Raw genomic sequence first — 14,077 nt, 5'->3', positions numbered from 1 at the left:
CCACAAATGGTGTGTTTTCCCGTGGCAGATGCGGCAAGCCACAGGAAACGTGATGGGATCTTCCTATCCTGTCAAAGGTTTTGCAGGGCTTGCTGGACCTGCCGCAGAAGAACCAGTTGCAGGAGGGGGTCAACATCAGAAGGACAAGAAGATCCCACTGTAGAAAATCCCAACACAAGTCTCAAGCATTGTGCATACTGACAGAGATATAGATACGTTCAAATAGTGGGTGGGTTGGGGGATGGAGGTCAGGAGGTTGGGGACCAGAAGATCCTCCTGGCAGGAAGAGTCAGAAAAACACCCCCACAGTTTTGATGGCTATTGCCAAAACTATAATCAAACTAGATGAGCCAAACTGGCCTACTTTCCTCTTGTATATTTTATGTAATTTAGACTTTTATCTTAACAAAATGTTTGAAGCTCTGTTTCAAAAAGCTGAAAAGAGTGACAGAGTGACAATGTGGGTGAAAACATTATTGAGCTACTAAAGCACAGTTAACTACTGTTCTAATTCTTGCTTCTTTCTATGTTAGCTGATCTAAATTGGAAAAACGACATGGACACTGCAATTAACCTTAGTGTTCTGTCTAAAGAGTCTGAAACAATGCCTGATGCACCACTATCAGTACTCACTGTTCTGAATCCCAATGATACCAAGTGGAATAAAACATTCCATGCCCTTTGTTACACAGTTCTTTCAATCCATTTCAAACTTTCAACTCATGTATTTAACATCATGTCCACTTTGCCTCCAGTTGAAATACGTAGGGTGTGAACTGCACAGGAAGGGGCATCACACACTGCTCCCTGATCAGTTGAATTTGTAAATCAATTTGCAAGGCACGAGATACACAGGGTTTTAAAAACATACAAGGAATGGTAATTGGAAAATTGGCCCCATATAATATCATTGCAATTCGGAACACCAGGTTGCTGGTTACAAGAAATGAAGTGGATGTGCCATCCACCAGGAAATGGTGGAAACACTCAGCAGGTCAAGCAGTCTCTGTGGAGAGAGGAACAGTTAGCATTTAGGTTGATGTGCTCTGTTCTGATGAAAGATCTTCCAGCTTAAACTGTGGGCAGAATTTCCGTGTCCACGCTCACACCCATCCACCCCCCCCCCAACTTCTCCCATCCCAAATGTTTTTTGCAGAGGCAGCCTGCCATTGGTTTCAGTTTTTCATAGAATCATAGAATCTCTGCAGTACAGAAGGAGGCCATTCAGCCCATCGAGTCTGCAACGACTCTCCATCAGACTATCCCACCCAGGCCTTATGCCTGTAACTCTACATATTTATCCCACTAATCCCAGACACTAAGGGGCAATTTAGCATGACCAATCCACCTAACCTGCACATCTTTGCACTATGGGAGGAAACGGGAACACCCAGAGGAAATGCACGCAGACACGGGGAGAATGTGCAAACTCTGTGCAGACAGTCACCCGAGGCCGGAATTGAACACGGGTCCCTGGTGCCGTGAGGCAGCAGTGCTAACCACTGTGCCACCATGCAGCAGGGGTTTGCTGCCAACGGGACAGGAAGGTCCTGCCAGCAAGAGCTTCTGGAAATTTTTGGCCATTAACTTTGACTTTCTTTTCACAGATACTGCTTGATCTACTGTGTATTTCCAGCATTGTCTGTTTGCAATTAATGTTTCCAACATCGGCAATATTTTGCTTCTGTACTGGTATAAAAAGTATTGTCTGAATGCAATTTAAGATGAGCTGCCACTTCGTACCAAACTGTCTCAGGTAAATCAGGTAAAACAGCGAGATGTTAATGAACAGCCATTAATGTTAACGCCTAAGCATTTGAATTAGCAGAGGCTCATTACATTAAACTGCTTTTAAATAGTTTAAAATTCTAAATAGCAACTAAAAATTAATACTAAAATAAAGATAAAATACTGCAGTTGTTGGAATCTGAAACAAAAACAGAAAAATGCTGGAAAATCTCAGCAGGTCTGACAGCATCTGAGGAGAGAGAACAGAGCTGTTGTTTCATGCCTGGATGACCTTCATCAGAGCCCTGACAAAGGGTCATCCAGACTTGAAAGGTTGGCTCTATTCTCTCTCCACAGATGCTTTCAGTCCTGCTGAGATTTTCCAGCATTTTTCTGATTTTGTATCAATTTAATACTGTTTGATACAACGCGTTAAAAATATGTTGAGCAGGATTTTCCAGTCCAGCTCACTCCGAAAACAAAAAATCCCGCCCGAGGTCAATGGACGTTTGCATGGTCTGGCCTCTGCCCGCTACAGTTCCCATGGTGAGTGGGATGGGAAAATTGCCCCCCCCCTTATATTGAGATTGAGGTCTCCAGGTCCTGGAGTTTGATTTGCCACAGAATTCTTAGTATTCTATATGGGGTTGGATTCAGTTGTGTGGTCTCCTACAGTCACAAATTATTATCGGCCTCTTCAGTTAGGTCAGGTTCCACAGAAAGTGCCCACAGTGCCTCACCTCAGAATGATTCCATGCTTTCAAGAGAGGAAAAAATTGAAGAGGAAATAAAATGCCAATACAGACCATTATCTTCCAAACAACAGTTGACTCTTAAGGCAGATAGAGTCTCATTATATAATGTAGTGCTGCATGTTAATATTTAGATCATAGAAATGCCATCACCACACAGGAAACAAAAGTTAATAAAGTTATTTAAAGTCTTCAGTTCTCTTTCCCAGTGAAGGACATTAGTGTAGGGCACTGTCACATGCAGCAGTTGTTTATTATGTTGGCAATACACAAGTCATTTGGATTTTACAGAGGGCCATTGTGTTTTCAGCAGACACCAGTTTATTCCAGAGCAGCTTGCAGCTGGGTAAGAGAATAAAGAATTGTAGCAACAGTTATGTATGAACAGCAGACACAGGAGTCAGCTATTATAAAAGAAGGAACTATTTCGGAACCTCAGAAGTTTAACAAACCAAAGCTTCTTCACTCTCATTGCATCTACTTAAAACAAACGAAGTGAAAGTCCTATTTTAAAAAAACATATCAATGAATTCTAGATGCTCAAAATTATCTATCACACATCACATGGTGTTTATAACTAATGATGTGCAAAGGCCCTTTCCCTTAAATTCATTGTTGTTTTGCTATTTCTTGAATGCTTAGAATAAAAATTCGTCAACTCAGCTTCAAAGCACCATGTGTCCCATTTTTCTCCTCTCAGCACTAACGTGAACCTGATCTATGAATCACTATGAATGCCACTTGTGCCCAGTTGCTATTGGGTATGCTCAGCTGGCACATGACACGTCCCCAAGTGGAAGAAGGCCCTGTTTTAATCAAACCACAACAAAAATCTTGCGGAGTTAGGTAGTCATGCCTATTCTAATTGCTGCAGAGCAGAATCATACAAGCTACATTCTTGGCCTTGCATTAAGTCTTAACCTAGTCTAATGGTTATGCTAATGGATTTCAGCAGGTGGTTCCGGTGAGTCCTACGTCTTGTGCAATTGCTGTTAATAATTTGCAGCCCATGACACTACTCGTAGCTAGCACACAGGTAAAAGCACCTCAATGGAATCACTGAATGCTTATAGTACAGAGAGGAGGGAAATCAGGCTGTGATATCCATGCTGCCACTCTGCAAGAGCGAATCAGCTCGCTGCACTTGCCTGCCCTTTCCCTAAAACCCACCTGCAGATATTCTCTTCAGGTACTCATTCATTTTCCTATTGAGATCTACAGTGGAAAATGCCACGTTCCTAAGGAAGTTCATTCTAGATCCTAGCCACTCACTGCCTAAAGAAATATTTTCTCATGACATCTTTAACTTCTTTAGCCAATTACTTTAAATCTTTGTCTCTTTGTTTTTGGCCATTCTGCCAAAGGAAACAGTTTATCTTTATCTATGTTGTGCAGACCCCTTAGAATACCTCCATCAAATCTCCTCTCAAACTTAGGAAAACACCAGATTTTCCAATACATCCTCTTAAATAAAGCCCCTGATCCCTATAGAACTATTTTTGGAAATCTTTCCTGCATACTATTTAAAGCCTTCCTACACTGCATTGCCCAGAACTGAACCCAATACTCCAGCTGAAACTAAACAAGTGTTTTATAAAGTTTCATTGCAGCTTCCTTGCTTTTACATTTTATGCCTTGATTTATGAAGAACAGGATTCCGTATGTCTTTTTAACCACTCTTTTAACCTGCCTTGCCACCTTCAATGAATTGTGCACATGTGCTCGCAGGTCTCTCTGTCCCTGCACCTTCTTTGGAATTGCACCCTTTAGTTCATTTTTGCCTTTTCTTGTTCTTCCTCCCAAGCATATTGCTTCATATTTCTCTGCATTAAATTTAATCTGTCATGTCCATTCCACCAGCCTGTCCATGTTCACCCATTCTGTCAACCTGCCTTGAAGCTTATCACTGTGCACAATTCTTCCAAGGTTTGAATCATCCACAGATTCTGAAATCTGCCCTAGACACCCAAATCTAGGTCATTCTTATATATTAAGAAACATAGTGATCTTAGTGCTGACCCATGGAGAATCCCACTGCTTACATTTTCATAGAACCCCCACAGAGCAGAAGGAGGCCATTTGGCCCATTGATTCTGCACCGACCACAATACCACACAGGCCCTATTCCCATAACCCACATGTTTACCCTACTAATGCCCCTAACACTAGTCAAGTTAGCATGGCAAATCAACTTAACCCACAGATCTTTCGACAATGTGAGGAAACTGGACCATCTGGAGGAAACCCATGCAGGCATGGGGAGAATGTGCAAACTCCACATGGACAGTCAGCCGAGGCCAGAATTGAATCCAGGTTCCTGGTGCTGTGAGGCAGTAATCCTAACTACTGTACTATAGTACCTTCCTACTGTCCAAAAAACAAACTATTTACCACTCTGTTTTCTGTCACACAGCTCATTTGGTATTCATACCCCTGTCCCTTTTATTCCATGGGCCTCAACATTGCTGATAAGCCATGGCACTTTATAAGATGAATTTTGGAAGTCCATATCAGCTGCGTTGTCTTCATCATCGCTTTTCCAAATAAATGTTAATTTTGCCCTGAATTATCATTTCTAAGAAGTTTCCCACCATAGAACCATAAAATCCCTACAATGCAGAAAGAGGCCATTTGGCCCTTCGAGATTATACAGACTCTCTGAAAGACCATCCCACACAGGCTCTCGCCCTATCCCCATAATCATGTGCACTTACTGTGGCTAATCCACCTAACTTACACATCTTTGGACACTAAGGGGCAATTTAGCATGGCCAATCTATCTAACCTGCACATCTTTGAACTACGCAAGGACACAAGAACAGAAGCCTATGTAGGCATGGGGAGAACGTGCAAACTCCAAACAGTCACCCAAGACCAGAACCGAACGTGGGTCCCTGGTGCTGTGAGGCAGCAGTGCACTAACAACTGTGCCACCATGCTGCCCCCGTATGTTGCTTATTGTTACATATAACTTGATTGTTCTTCTGATTGCATTCGTAAATATCATGAATTAGTAATGTACCCAGTACAAGGAAAATGGATTCATTCTGACCACCTTAGTGAATGGATCTACAACAAAGGATGCCACCTGTCTAGCTTTTGACCAGATAGTTCAGTCTTTTTAAATATCTTGTGCAAAATTTTGTAAAATGAAAACCAGTTGCCAAAGGTCTTGTTACTAATGATTTTGACCAATTCTCATCAGCAGACTTGCAAATATTATCCCACTCTCAACCCGCTCATAACCATGGTTGCCAATTCTGGTTGATTGAATATCTGAAGATTTGCTTAAATGATTTTCAATCACTTGATACTCCATCTTGTGCCACAGCTCATGTTGAAAAGCCCACATGCGTCACTGCAACTTCCAAACTTTATTTTCTTCTGCAAAGGAAACTGTCTCAATGGGGTAAAGTGAAGCCGGAATGCATGGTTTATGTTGTGTTCCAGTCACAGCTTGGTTGGCCAGGAGGTTAGTTCTGTTCTAATTTACAGACACAAATACGTTCCTCATTGTTTTTTAGATCCATTCCCTTATTCCTGAATCATTTGATATACGACTGAGGCTGAAATGAAATGATCAATTTTGTTTTATCCCCTTCACTTTATTTCCCTTAAAGCTTCTCTCTGTTTGGAGCTGCCTCACAGCACCAGGGGCCCAGGTTCAATTCTGGAGTGTGCACATTCTCCCTGTGTCTGTGTGGTTTCCTCCAGTTCTCTCCCACAGCCCAAAGATGTGCAGGTTAGATGGATTGGCCATGCTAAATAGGTGGATTGGTCATGCTTAGTGTCCAAAGATGTATGGATTATGGGAATTAGCAGGGTAAATTCATGGGGTTACAAGAAAGGGCCTGGGTGGGATCCTGTCGGAGAGACAGTGCTGACTCAATGGACCGAGTGGCCTCCTTCTGCACTCTAGAGATTCTATGATCACCATGCAAGAAAAGATATCAATTATCATTATTGCACTGACATTGAAAGGCAAACCTATTTTATACCCATTAACTCGTTTGATGATATGCATAAAAAGCTCAATGTTCTCTCAGAGTGTAAGGTAATGCAAGAACAGAAAGATTTGCATTTATATAGCACTTTTCATAGAATCCTATAGTGCAGAAAGAGGCCATTTGGCCCCTCAAATCTGCACCAACCACAATCCTCATTAACCCATGCATTTATACTAGCAAGTCCCCCTGACACTAAAGGAAAAATTTAGCATGGCCAATCCACCTAACCCACACATCTTTAGACTGTGGGAGGAAACCCATGTAGACACGGGGAGAATGTGCAATCTCCACACAGACAGTGACCCAAGTGGGGAATCGAACCGGGTCCCTGGCGCTGTGAGGCAGCAGTGCTAACCACCATGCCGCTGAGTTGCCCATAGTTTAGGACATGCCAAAGCACTCTAATGACTACAAGTTATGTTTGAAGTGTATTTATTGTTATAATGTTGGAAACAGATTGACCAATTTGCACACATCAAGGTCCCACAAGCAGCAAAGTAATATTGACCAGATAATCTGTTTTTTGTGATGTTGATTGAGGGATAAATATTGGCCAGGAGACCAACTCTGGATAACTCTCCTGCTCTTCTCTGAAAAATGCCTTTGGATCTTTTATATTCACCTGCGAGAGCAAATGGGGCCTTTGTTTAATATCTTATCCAAAAAATTGCAACTCCTTGGAACAGTTAGCCTTGATTTTTGTGCTCAAAACATTGGACTCAAATGTGCTACTAACTGAACCACAGCTAACACCTAAAAGGTAGAAGACAATCGATATTTAGTCTCAGGCTTTATGTCAGTCTATGTCAATTTTATTCCATTCCTTTCAGGCATATCTATTGGTTATATCCAGGAATGAGTCACAATCTTAACCCTTCTAATTTCCCGCAGGTTCCCATGGCCATCGATATCTCACTAAAGATTGTTATTTATTTATTAATTAGTATTACAAGTAGACTTACATTAACACTACAATGAAGTTACTGTGAAAATCCTCTAGTCGCCACACTCCGGCACCTGTTCAGGTACGCTGAGGGAGAATTTAGCATGGCAAATCCACCTAACTTGCATGCCTTTTGGACTGTGGAAGGAAACCGGGGCATCGAAGGAAACCCACGCTGACATGGGGAGAACATGCAGACTCCGCAGACAGTGATCCAAGACAGGAATCGAACCTGGATCCTTGGTGCTGTGAGGCTGCAGTGCTAACCACTGTACCATTGTGTTGCCCCATAGTAAGAAGTCTCACAACACCAGGTTAAAGTCCAACAGGTTTATTTGGTAGCAAAAGCCGCTAGCTTTTGGGCCTCTGACCCTTTGTCAGGTGATTACGACTGCATCATGACTGCCCCACCGTACCATAACTTCACTGGAGTTGTGGTGTGCCCTATTTACAGCAGTAGTGAGGAAACCAGCCATGGAGAAATTTAGGCGGAACTCCTTTTGGCTTAGAACAGGATAGCCAACTATACACAAGTCCTGCTCAGTGAACAGAGATTGAAGCTGGAACCACAAAAATCTGGAGACGGTTATGACTGATTTGCCTTCTTTGCTAAAGGATAAGTTGATGTGTGCGGATGGTGGGAATAAATAAAACCTCAACAAAAAAGCAAGGCCCCTTTAAATTCTTTGAACAGTGAATTGTAAGTCTCTTTGAGTGAGTCCACCTGGTAAAGCCGAGGGATTTGTTTCCTGACGAGCTAGCACCTTTCATTTAACTGAAAATCACAGAAGACAAAGTATTGTTGCAAGAGGCAGTGACCTTTGGTGTCCTTGGAGTCTGCCGTGACCTTTCATCTCTGTTATCCCCAGTGGTCTGCTCTAACAGCTCTAAAACTCCATCCTGCTAGGCTGAATTCCAATTCCTCATAAAGCCCTTTCCTCTCAAAACAAAACCAATCTCTGCACCAAGGTGGGAGAGAAACACAAGTGCATTGTTCTGTGCAGATGGGAAGTGGGAGTTACCACAGCAACTGGCCTAATCCCCTCTTTTTGCCACCTTTTAGCCAGCCAATCAAGTACGCCACCTTTTAAATTATGTGCTTGAATACCGGTGGCCTATCTGGATGCTTTAATTAGCTGTGATTTTTTTTTGTGTGTGTAACACATACAACGTGATGGGCTAATCGAAATTTGCAAAATAATGACGTACCTCCACAAAATATTCCTCCTCCCGAGGCCCAGTCTAAGGAGAGAGAAAAAAACAATAATGAGACCATTATTAAGAGAGGGCATTAAAATGCTGGTCTACCATTAAACACAGAACTTAATTGTTCTGGCCTTGTCCACACAATCAACAACCTATTGTTTAACAGTTGAAAAAATAAACGATTGGAGAATGGGTACCATAATGATCAGTCTGTGCTGCCATACACGCACCATCCAGAACTGTCAACAGGGGCTATTACAGAATCTCTCGACAGACAGTCACTTTTTGTCAGTAAAAAAGGTAATTTAAACAGCAAAATGTCTGGGAGCTGCTAAAACAAGCCTTTGTTTGTTGTTTTATAATTGTTCAGAAACAGCTAATAGAGAAGAGGAAAGAAGAAAGACAGGAGAAAAGAGGGATAGAGAGAGAGAGAGAGAGAGCAAGGGAGGTGGTAAGATATTTTTACGTTGTGATGTTATCAATGGGATATGCTGCATGTTCCCACCATTGGTGACACTCTTTAACATAGAGAACTGGAGCCACAGAGAACTGACAGCATCTGAGACCCAGGTATTCATGGCTTTTGTGATCTGTCACTGGATCTCTTCAGAGAACTAAATACACAAGCTAGACTCCCTCTCCTTTAGCAATGAGAATTGAAATTTCTTCTCTGAAGACAGCAGGAAATACGTTAAATGGGAAAGGGCAAAGATGTCACTGATATCTGTTTGAGGACCATGCCCCAGGATCATTAATTACCAGATAAAACACCCAGAAAGAATCAGAAGTAAAGGGGTAGAGTGCGAGAGTGAGAGAAGGAGGGCTGAAAACACAGACAGTATTAAGTGGACCTCCCTTGCTGACATGAGTCCACAAAATGCTCCATTTATCTTCATCTAGTCAAGCAAAATTAATTAAGAATCTGACTGTTACATACTTTCCCTTTTTATTACATCAAATAATGTCAGATATCTTGAGGGGGGTGCGGGGGGGGATCGGAATGAGAGAAGTAGAAAACCTCTCGCTGCCGAGATTTATTCCGCATCTACCTGAGAAACAGCTAACCTGTCTTAATTATTTTTGCACCATATCTGAAGACATGACAGCTATGACAAGGTTTGAATTTTTCCGTATTAGTAAGAAGTATATCCTCATGCTAATTGCCATTCTCCTCTGTATTTAGTTGCAAATATTAAATGGTGAAAATTAAGCTTTTTCAATTTGAAAATCACTCAACTGCTCACCAGGAACACAATGCTCTGTTCTTAAAAAGCCCATGCACCCTCGCCCACCCACCACCGCTCCCTCCCTCCCCATCTCCCGACAACCCTTATCCTTCCTCTCCTGAAGGTCAACGGTGCGATATAATTGCACGGGCCTCGTGAGCCACCAGGAGATCCCTCAAATAGTCATTCTTTATAACACATGCCTACAAATGAGTGGAGGTCTGTTCTACATCGCACTCAAACTCAATCCTGTTCATGAACAGTCTCCGCTTGCATTTCCAGTATAGGTCAATGGCTAGAGGTGGGAATGTTAGCCAACATTTACTTTTTACTTCTGTCAGCTAATGACACAGAAAGTATTATTCCAGCACCCCCACTGTCCTCCCACTGAGCTTGTCGTACTTACATCTTGCCACTGTGAAATTCAAATAGAATTTCTAGAAAATGTGTGCATTTATACCAACATTTATTGGTCCATTCACCTGCGTTAAAGGTTATTCCTCACATTTCCTGCGTTCACTCAGCGTATTTGATAAATATGGTGTGATTAAAGGGACAAATGTTCCTGTCTATCAATCCTATTTTCCTGGGTCCAGTTTGAAAGTGCATTTGGAAAATTTGAAAAGCTTAAAACCGACAATTCCTATTTGATCCCCACTTGGTGTTGCTCCTCAGATCAAAACTGCTCAACCTGCTTTACTGGTGGAATTTTTGTTTAAAGGTTACTTCAACTTTCTTGAAACGGCAGGAGCGAATTTCAAGACATGCAGCTGAAACAGGCTAACAAAGGGGAGACTGTCCCTTGACTATAATTACATTGTCTTGTCAGATGCTTCTCCCTCAATGCACAATTGCATGCAATTCTTTTGAAAGCATTTCCGAGTAATTTCTTTAAAAAAAGTCCTTATTTGTAACACCTCCTCCATTAAATGAACACAAAGCTCCTGAAATTCCAGCAAGGATTAAGGATGGGAAAGTTTGCAAGACAGAATTTAAGGCAGAATCCAGTTCTGTTGGGATTGCAACCTGGTTTTATTTGCTTGCAGGAATGTGTGCTGGATGGGGTGGGATGGTGGTAGGGTGCATGTGAAGCAGGGGTGGGGGAGCAATATGGAGTGGGGGATGGGGAGGGGGCAGCTTCTCCTACATGCTAGAAGGCAAGTCAGACAGAGCTCTTGGATTTTGCTTGCACATCTTACACTCTTATTGCCTCATGCCAACAGAGAGGTGGAGAGAAACCCTTAAGCTTGTAAAATCCCAAAACTTGACTACGCAAAGCATTTATAGGCAATGGCCAGAATCTTCCGTCCTTGTTTGCGGCTGGGATTTTCCAGTGCTATTGATGGTGAATGAAGTTTTGGCTGGAACGTCAAATTTTCCGTTCTCACACACAACATATCCTGCCACGGACAAGGCCGGAAAATCCCTCCCAATAGTCACTATTGCAATATAAGAAATATAATTTGCACACAGCAACGTTTTACAAACAGCAATTAAATAATGACCACATAATGTGCATTAGTGGTTTTGAGTGGGGTAAACGCCCTTTTCTTCAAAATAGTATTGTAGGATGTTTTAAGTTTATTTATTAGGGCCACATTAACGTGGTGAAGTTACTGTAAAAATCCCCTAGGCGCCACTCTCTGGTGCATGTTTGGGTACACTGAGGGAGAATTTAGTATGGCCAATGTACCTAACAAGCACGTCTTTTGGACTGTGGGAGCACCCAAAGGAAACCCACACAGACACAGGGAGAATGTATAGATGCCGCACAGGCAGTGATCCAAGGCGGGAATCAAACCCAGGCCCCTGGCACTGTGAGGCAGCAGTGCCAACTACTGTGCCACCATTTAAAAGAGTTCATTTAAGAGAGTGAAAACCTCAAGCCTAATGGCTCATCCAAAGGATGGACAGAATCTTTAAACTGAAGGATCCAAAGGAAAGTTTGGGAAACCCCAAGTTTTTCTCCCCTGTTCATGGAATGAGAGAGTCGCTGGCTGGACCAGCATCCATTGCCTATTCGTAGTTGCCCTTAAGAAATTGATGGCAAGTTCTCTCCCTGCAGTTCCTGTAGTGTGCTGTTGGGAAGGAGTTTGACCCAGCGACAGTGAAGGAACGACAATATATTTCCAAGAAGTTCCACCAAGAAGTGATGTCCCCAGCTATCCCCTGTCCTTTTGCTTCTAATTGATAGTGGCTGTGGGTTGGGAAAATGCTGCCTATGGAGCCTTGTTGAGTTCCTGTAGTGCATTTTGTTGGTGGTACACAGGGCTGCCACTGTGCGTTAGTGGTGAAGGGAGTAATTGTTTATGGATGGGGTGCCACAGTTCCAGTATAGTAGCTACGTCCTTTAAGAATTCGCCAACTCAGTCTGTCATGGTGCTACCACGTCACTCTTGATGATGCATATTGAAGTCTGCCACTCAGAGTACATTGTGGGCCCTTGCCACATCCAGTGTTTCTTCCAATTGGTGTTCAACATGGAGAGGTATTGATGAATCAGCTGAGGCAATGGGTTAGGGCTGGGGGCAGTATATGGTAATCAGCACAAGGCTTCCTTGCCCATGCTTGACCTGAAACCATGAGAATTCATGGAGTTCTGGATTGAACCAGGGCAACTATCCTGACTGTATAAGGCTATGCCACCACCTCTGCTCGTCAGTGTCACAGGACATACCAGGAATGGTGATGGTGGTGTCTGGGTCTGATTCTGCGACTATGTCAGGCTGTTAGTTCATTGGTCTGTTGGACAGCTCTCCCAATTTTGGCATAAGTCCACAGATGTCAGTAAGGGGGACTTTGCAGGGTCAACAAGAGATTGTCATTTTCAGTGTCTAGGTTGATGCTGGGTGGCCTGTCCAGTTTCCTTCTCATTGACTTTTTAGTGGTTTGATACAAGTGATTGGCTCACTAGGCCATTTTAGAGGGTAGTTAAGAGTCAACCATATAGACCTAACCAGGTGGGGATGTCAGATTTCCTTCCCTAAAGGACATTAGTGAACGCAATGGGTGTTTACAAGAATGGTTACGTGGTCATCATTAGACTTTTCATTCCAGTTTTCTACTGGGTTAAATTCAAATTCCACCATTTGCTGTGTTGGGATGAATTAAATTAATAATTTTTTTTTAAATTTGGAATTCTAAACTAGTCTCAGTAATGCTATTCATAAAACTATCAATCATTGCAAAAACCCATCTGGTTCACCAATGTCCTTTCGGGAAGGAAATCTGCCATCTTTACCTTATCTGGTCTACATTGACTCCAGACACTCAGACACTTAACTGCTCCTAAGGACAATGAGGGATTGCTAGCAACACCCTCATCCCATGAACAAATAAAAGAAACTTACAGTGTGGCAATATTAACGGTGCTGATCTTCAGAGGAGGGTGGCATGTTTAGTTCAGCTGGCTAACAGCCAAATGTGGAGTTTGCACATTCTCCTAGTACCTACCTGGGTTTCATCCCACAATCCAAAGATGTGTGGGTTAGGTTGATTGGTCATGCTATACTGATACTAGTGTCAGGGGGATTAGCAGAGTAAATAAATGGGATAACAGAAATAGGACCTGGGTGGGATTGTGGTTGGTGTGGACTCAGTGGGACAAATGGCCTCCTTCTGCACTGTTGGGATTCTATAATTAATGCCAATAGGGGAAGGATGTTGGCGGGGTCGGGGGGGGGGTGGTTTGATCCCTGCCCACCTTGGGTCCTGCCTTCTTGCCCCACCCAGAGTAAAGGAAGTCATGGCACTTAAATGTTGTTTTACAAATGATTGTTGAGGAGCTACTATCGGACAGAGACCTGAACACGAAGATGATCCAAGGAGAAAAGTTTGAAGAACACTTCTTTAGGGATTTCAGCCACTGACCCAGTGTTATTGTTAGGCACATTTAGACTTGGTTCAATTGTGGATTTTCCCTTTTAACTCAATTACACAGGGACAATCAAGGTCCAAACACCATTCCAATTTTCTGACAAAGGGTCATCCAGACTCAAAAGGTTGGCTCTATTCTCTCTCCACAGATGCTGTCAGACCTGCTGAGTTTTTCCAGCATTTTCTACTTTTGTTTCAGATTCTAGCATCCACAGTATTTTGCCTTTACTTCAATTTTCCGGTTGTTCATTAGGAGCCACATGTCATTCTTGATTAAAGCTCATTTCAGGTGGCAGCCTGATGATAAGTTTGGTGTTATCTGTCTTCAGATGGTGACTG

General features: G+C 42.7%; 1 protein-coding gene across 10 annotated transcripts in view; it reads right to left on the bottom strand.

Moving 5' to 3' along the window:
- sox6 (SRY-box transcription factor 6) overlaps positions 1–14,077 on the bottom strand; it is a 615,141-nt gene that overhangs the window by 412,633 nt on the left and 188,431 nt on the right. For all 10 annotated transcript variants that reach the window (XM_080190145.1, XM_080190148.1, XM_080190144.1 and 7 more), the window contains one exon: positions 8,640–8,672. In XM_080190145.1, the coding sequence (XP_080046271.1) occupies positions 8,640–8,672 (33 nt within the window). The remainder of the gene's footprint in view (positions 1–8,639; positions 8,673–14,077) is intronic.

Source organism: Carcharhinus amblyrhynchos, chromosome 6 (genome assembly GCF_965287045.1).
Source record: "Carcharhinus amblyrhynchos chromosome 6, sCarAmb.v2.hapA, whole genome shotgun sequence".
In the NCBI taxonomy this organism is placed as follows: Eukaryota; Metazoa; Chordata; class Chondrichthyes; order Carcharhiniformes; family Carcharhinidae; genus Carcharhinus; species Carcharhinus amblyrhynchos.
The sequence above is the reverse complement of the archived record's forward strand: the minus strand, read 5'-3'. Positions and strand labels throughout refer to the sequence as shown.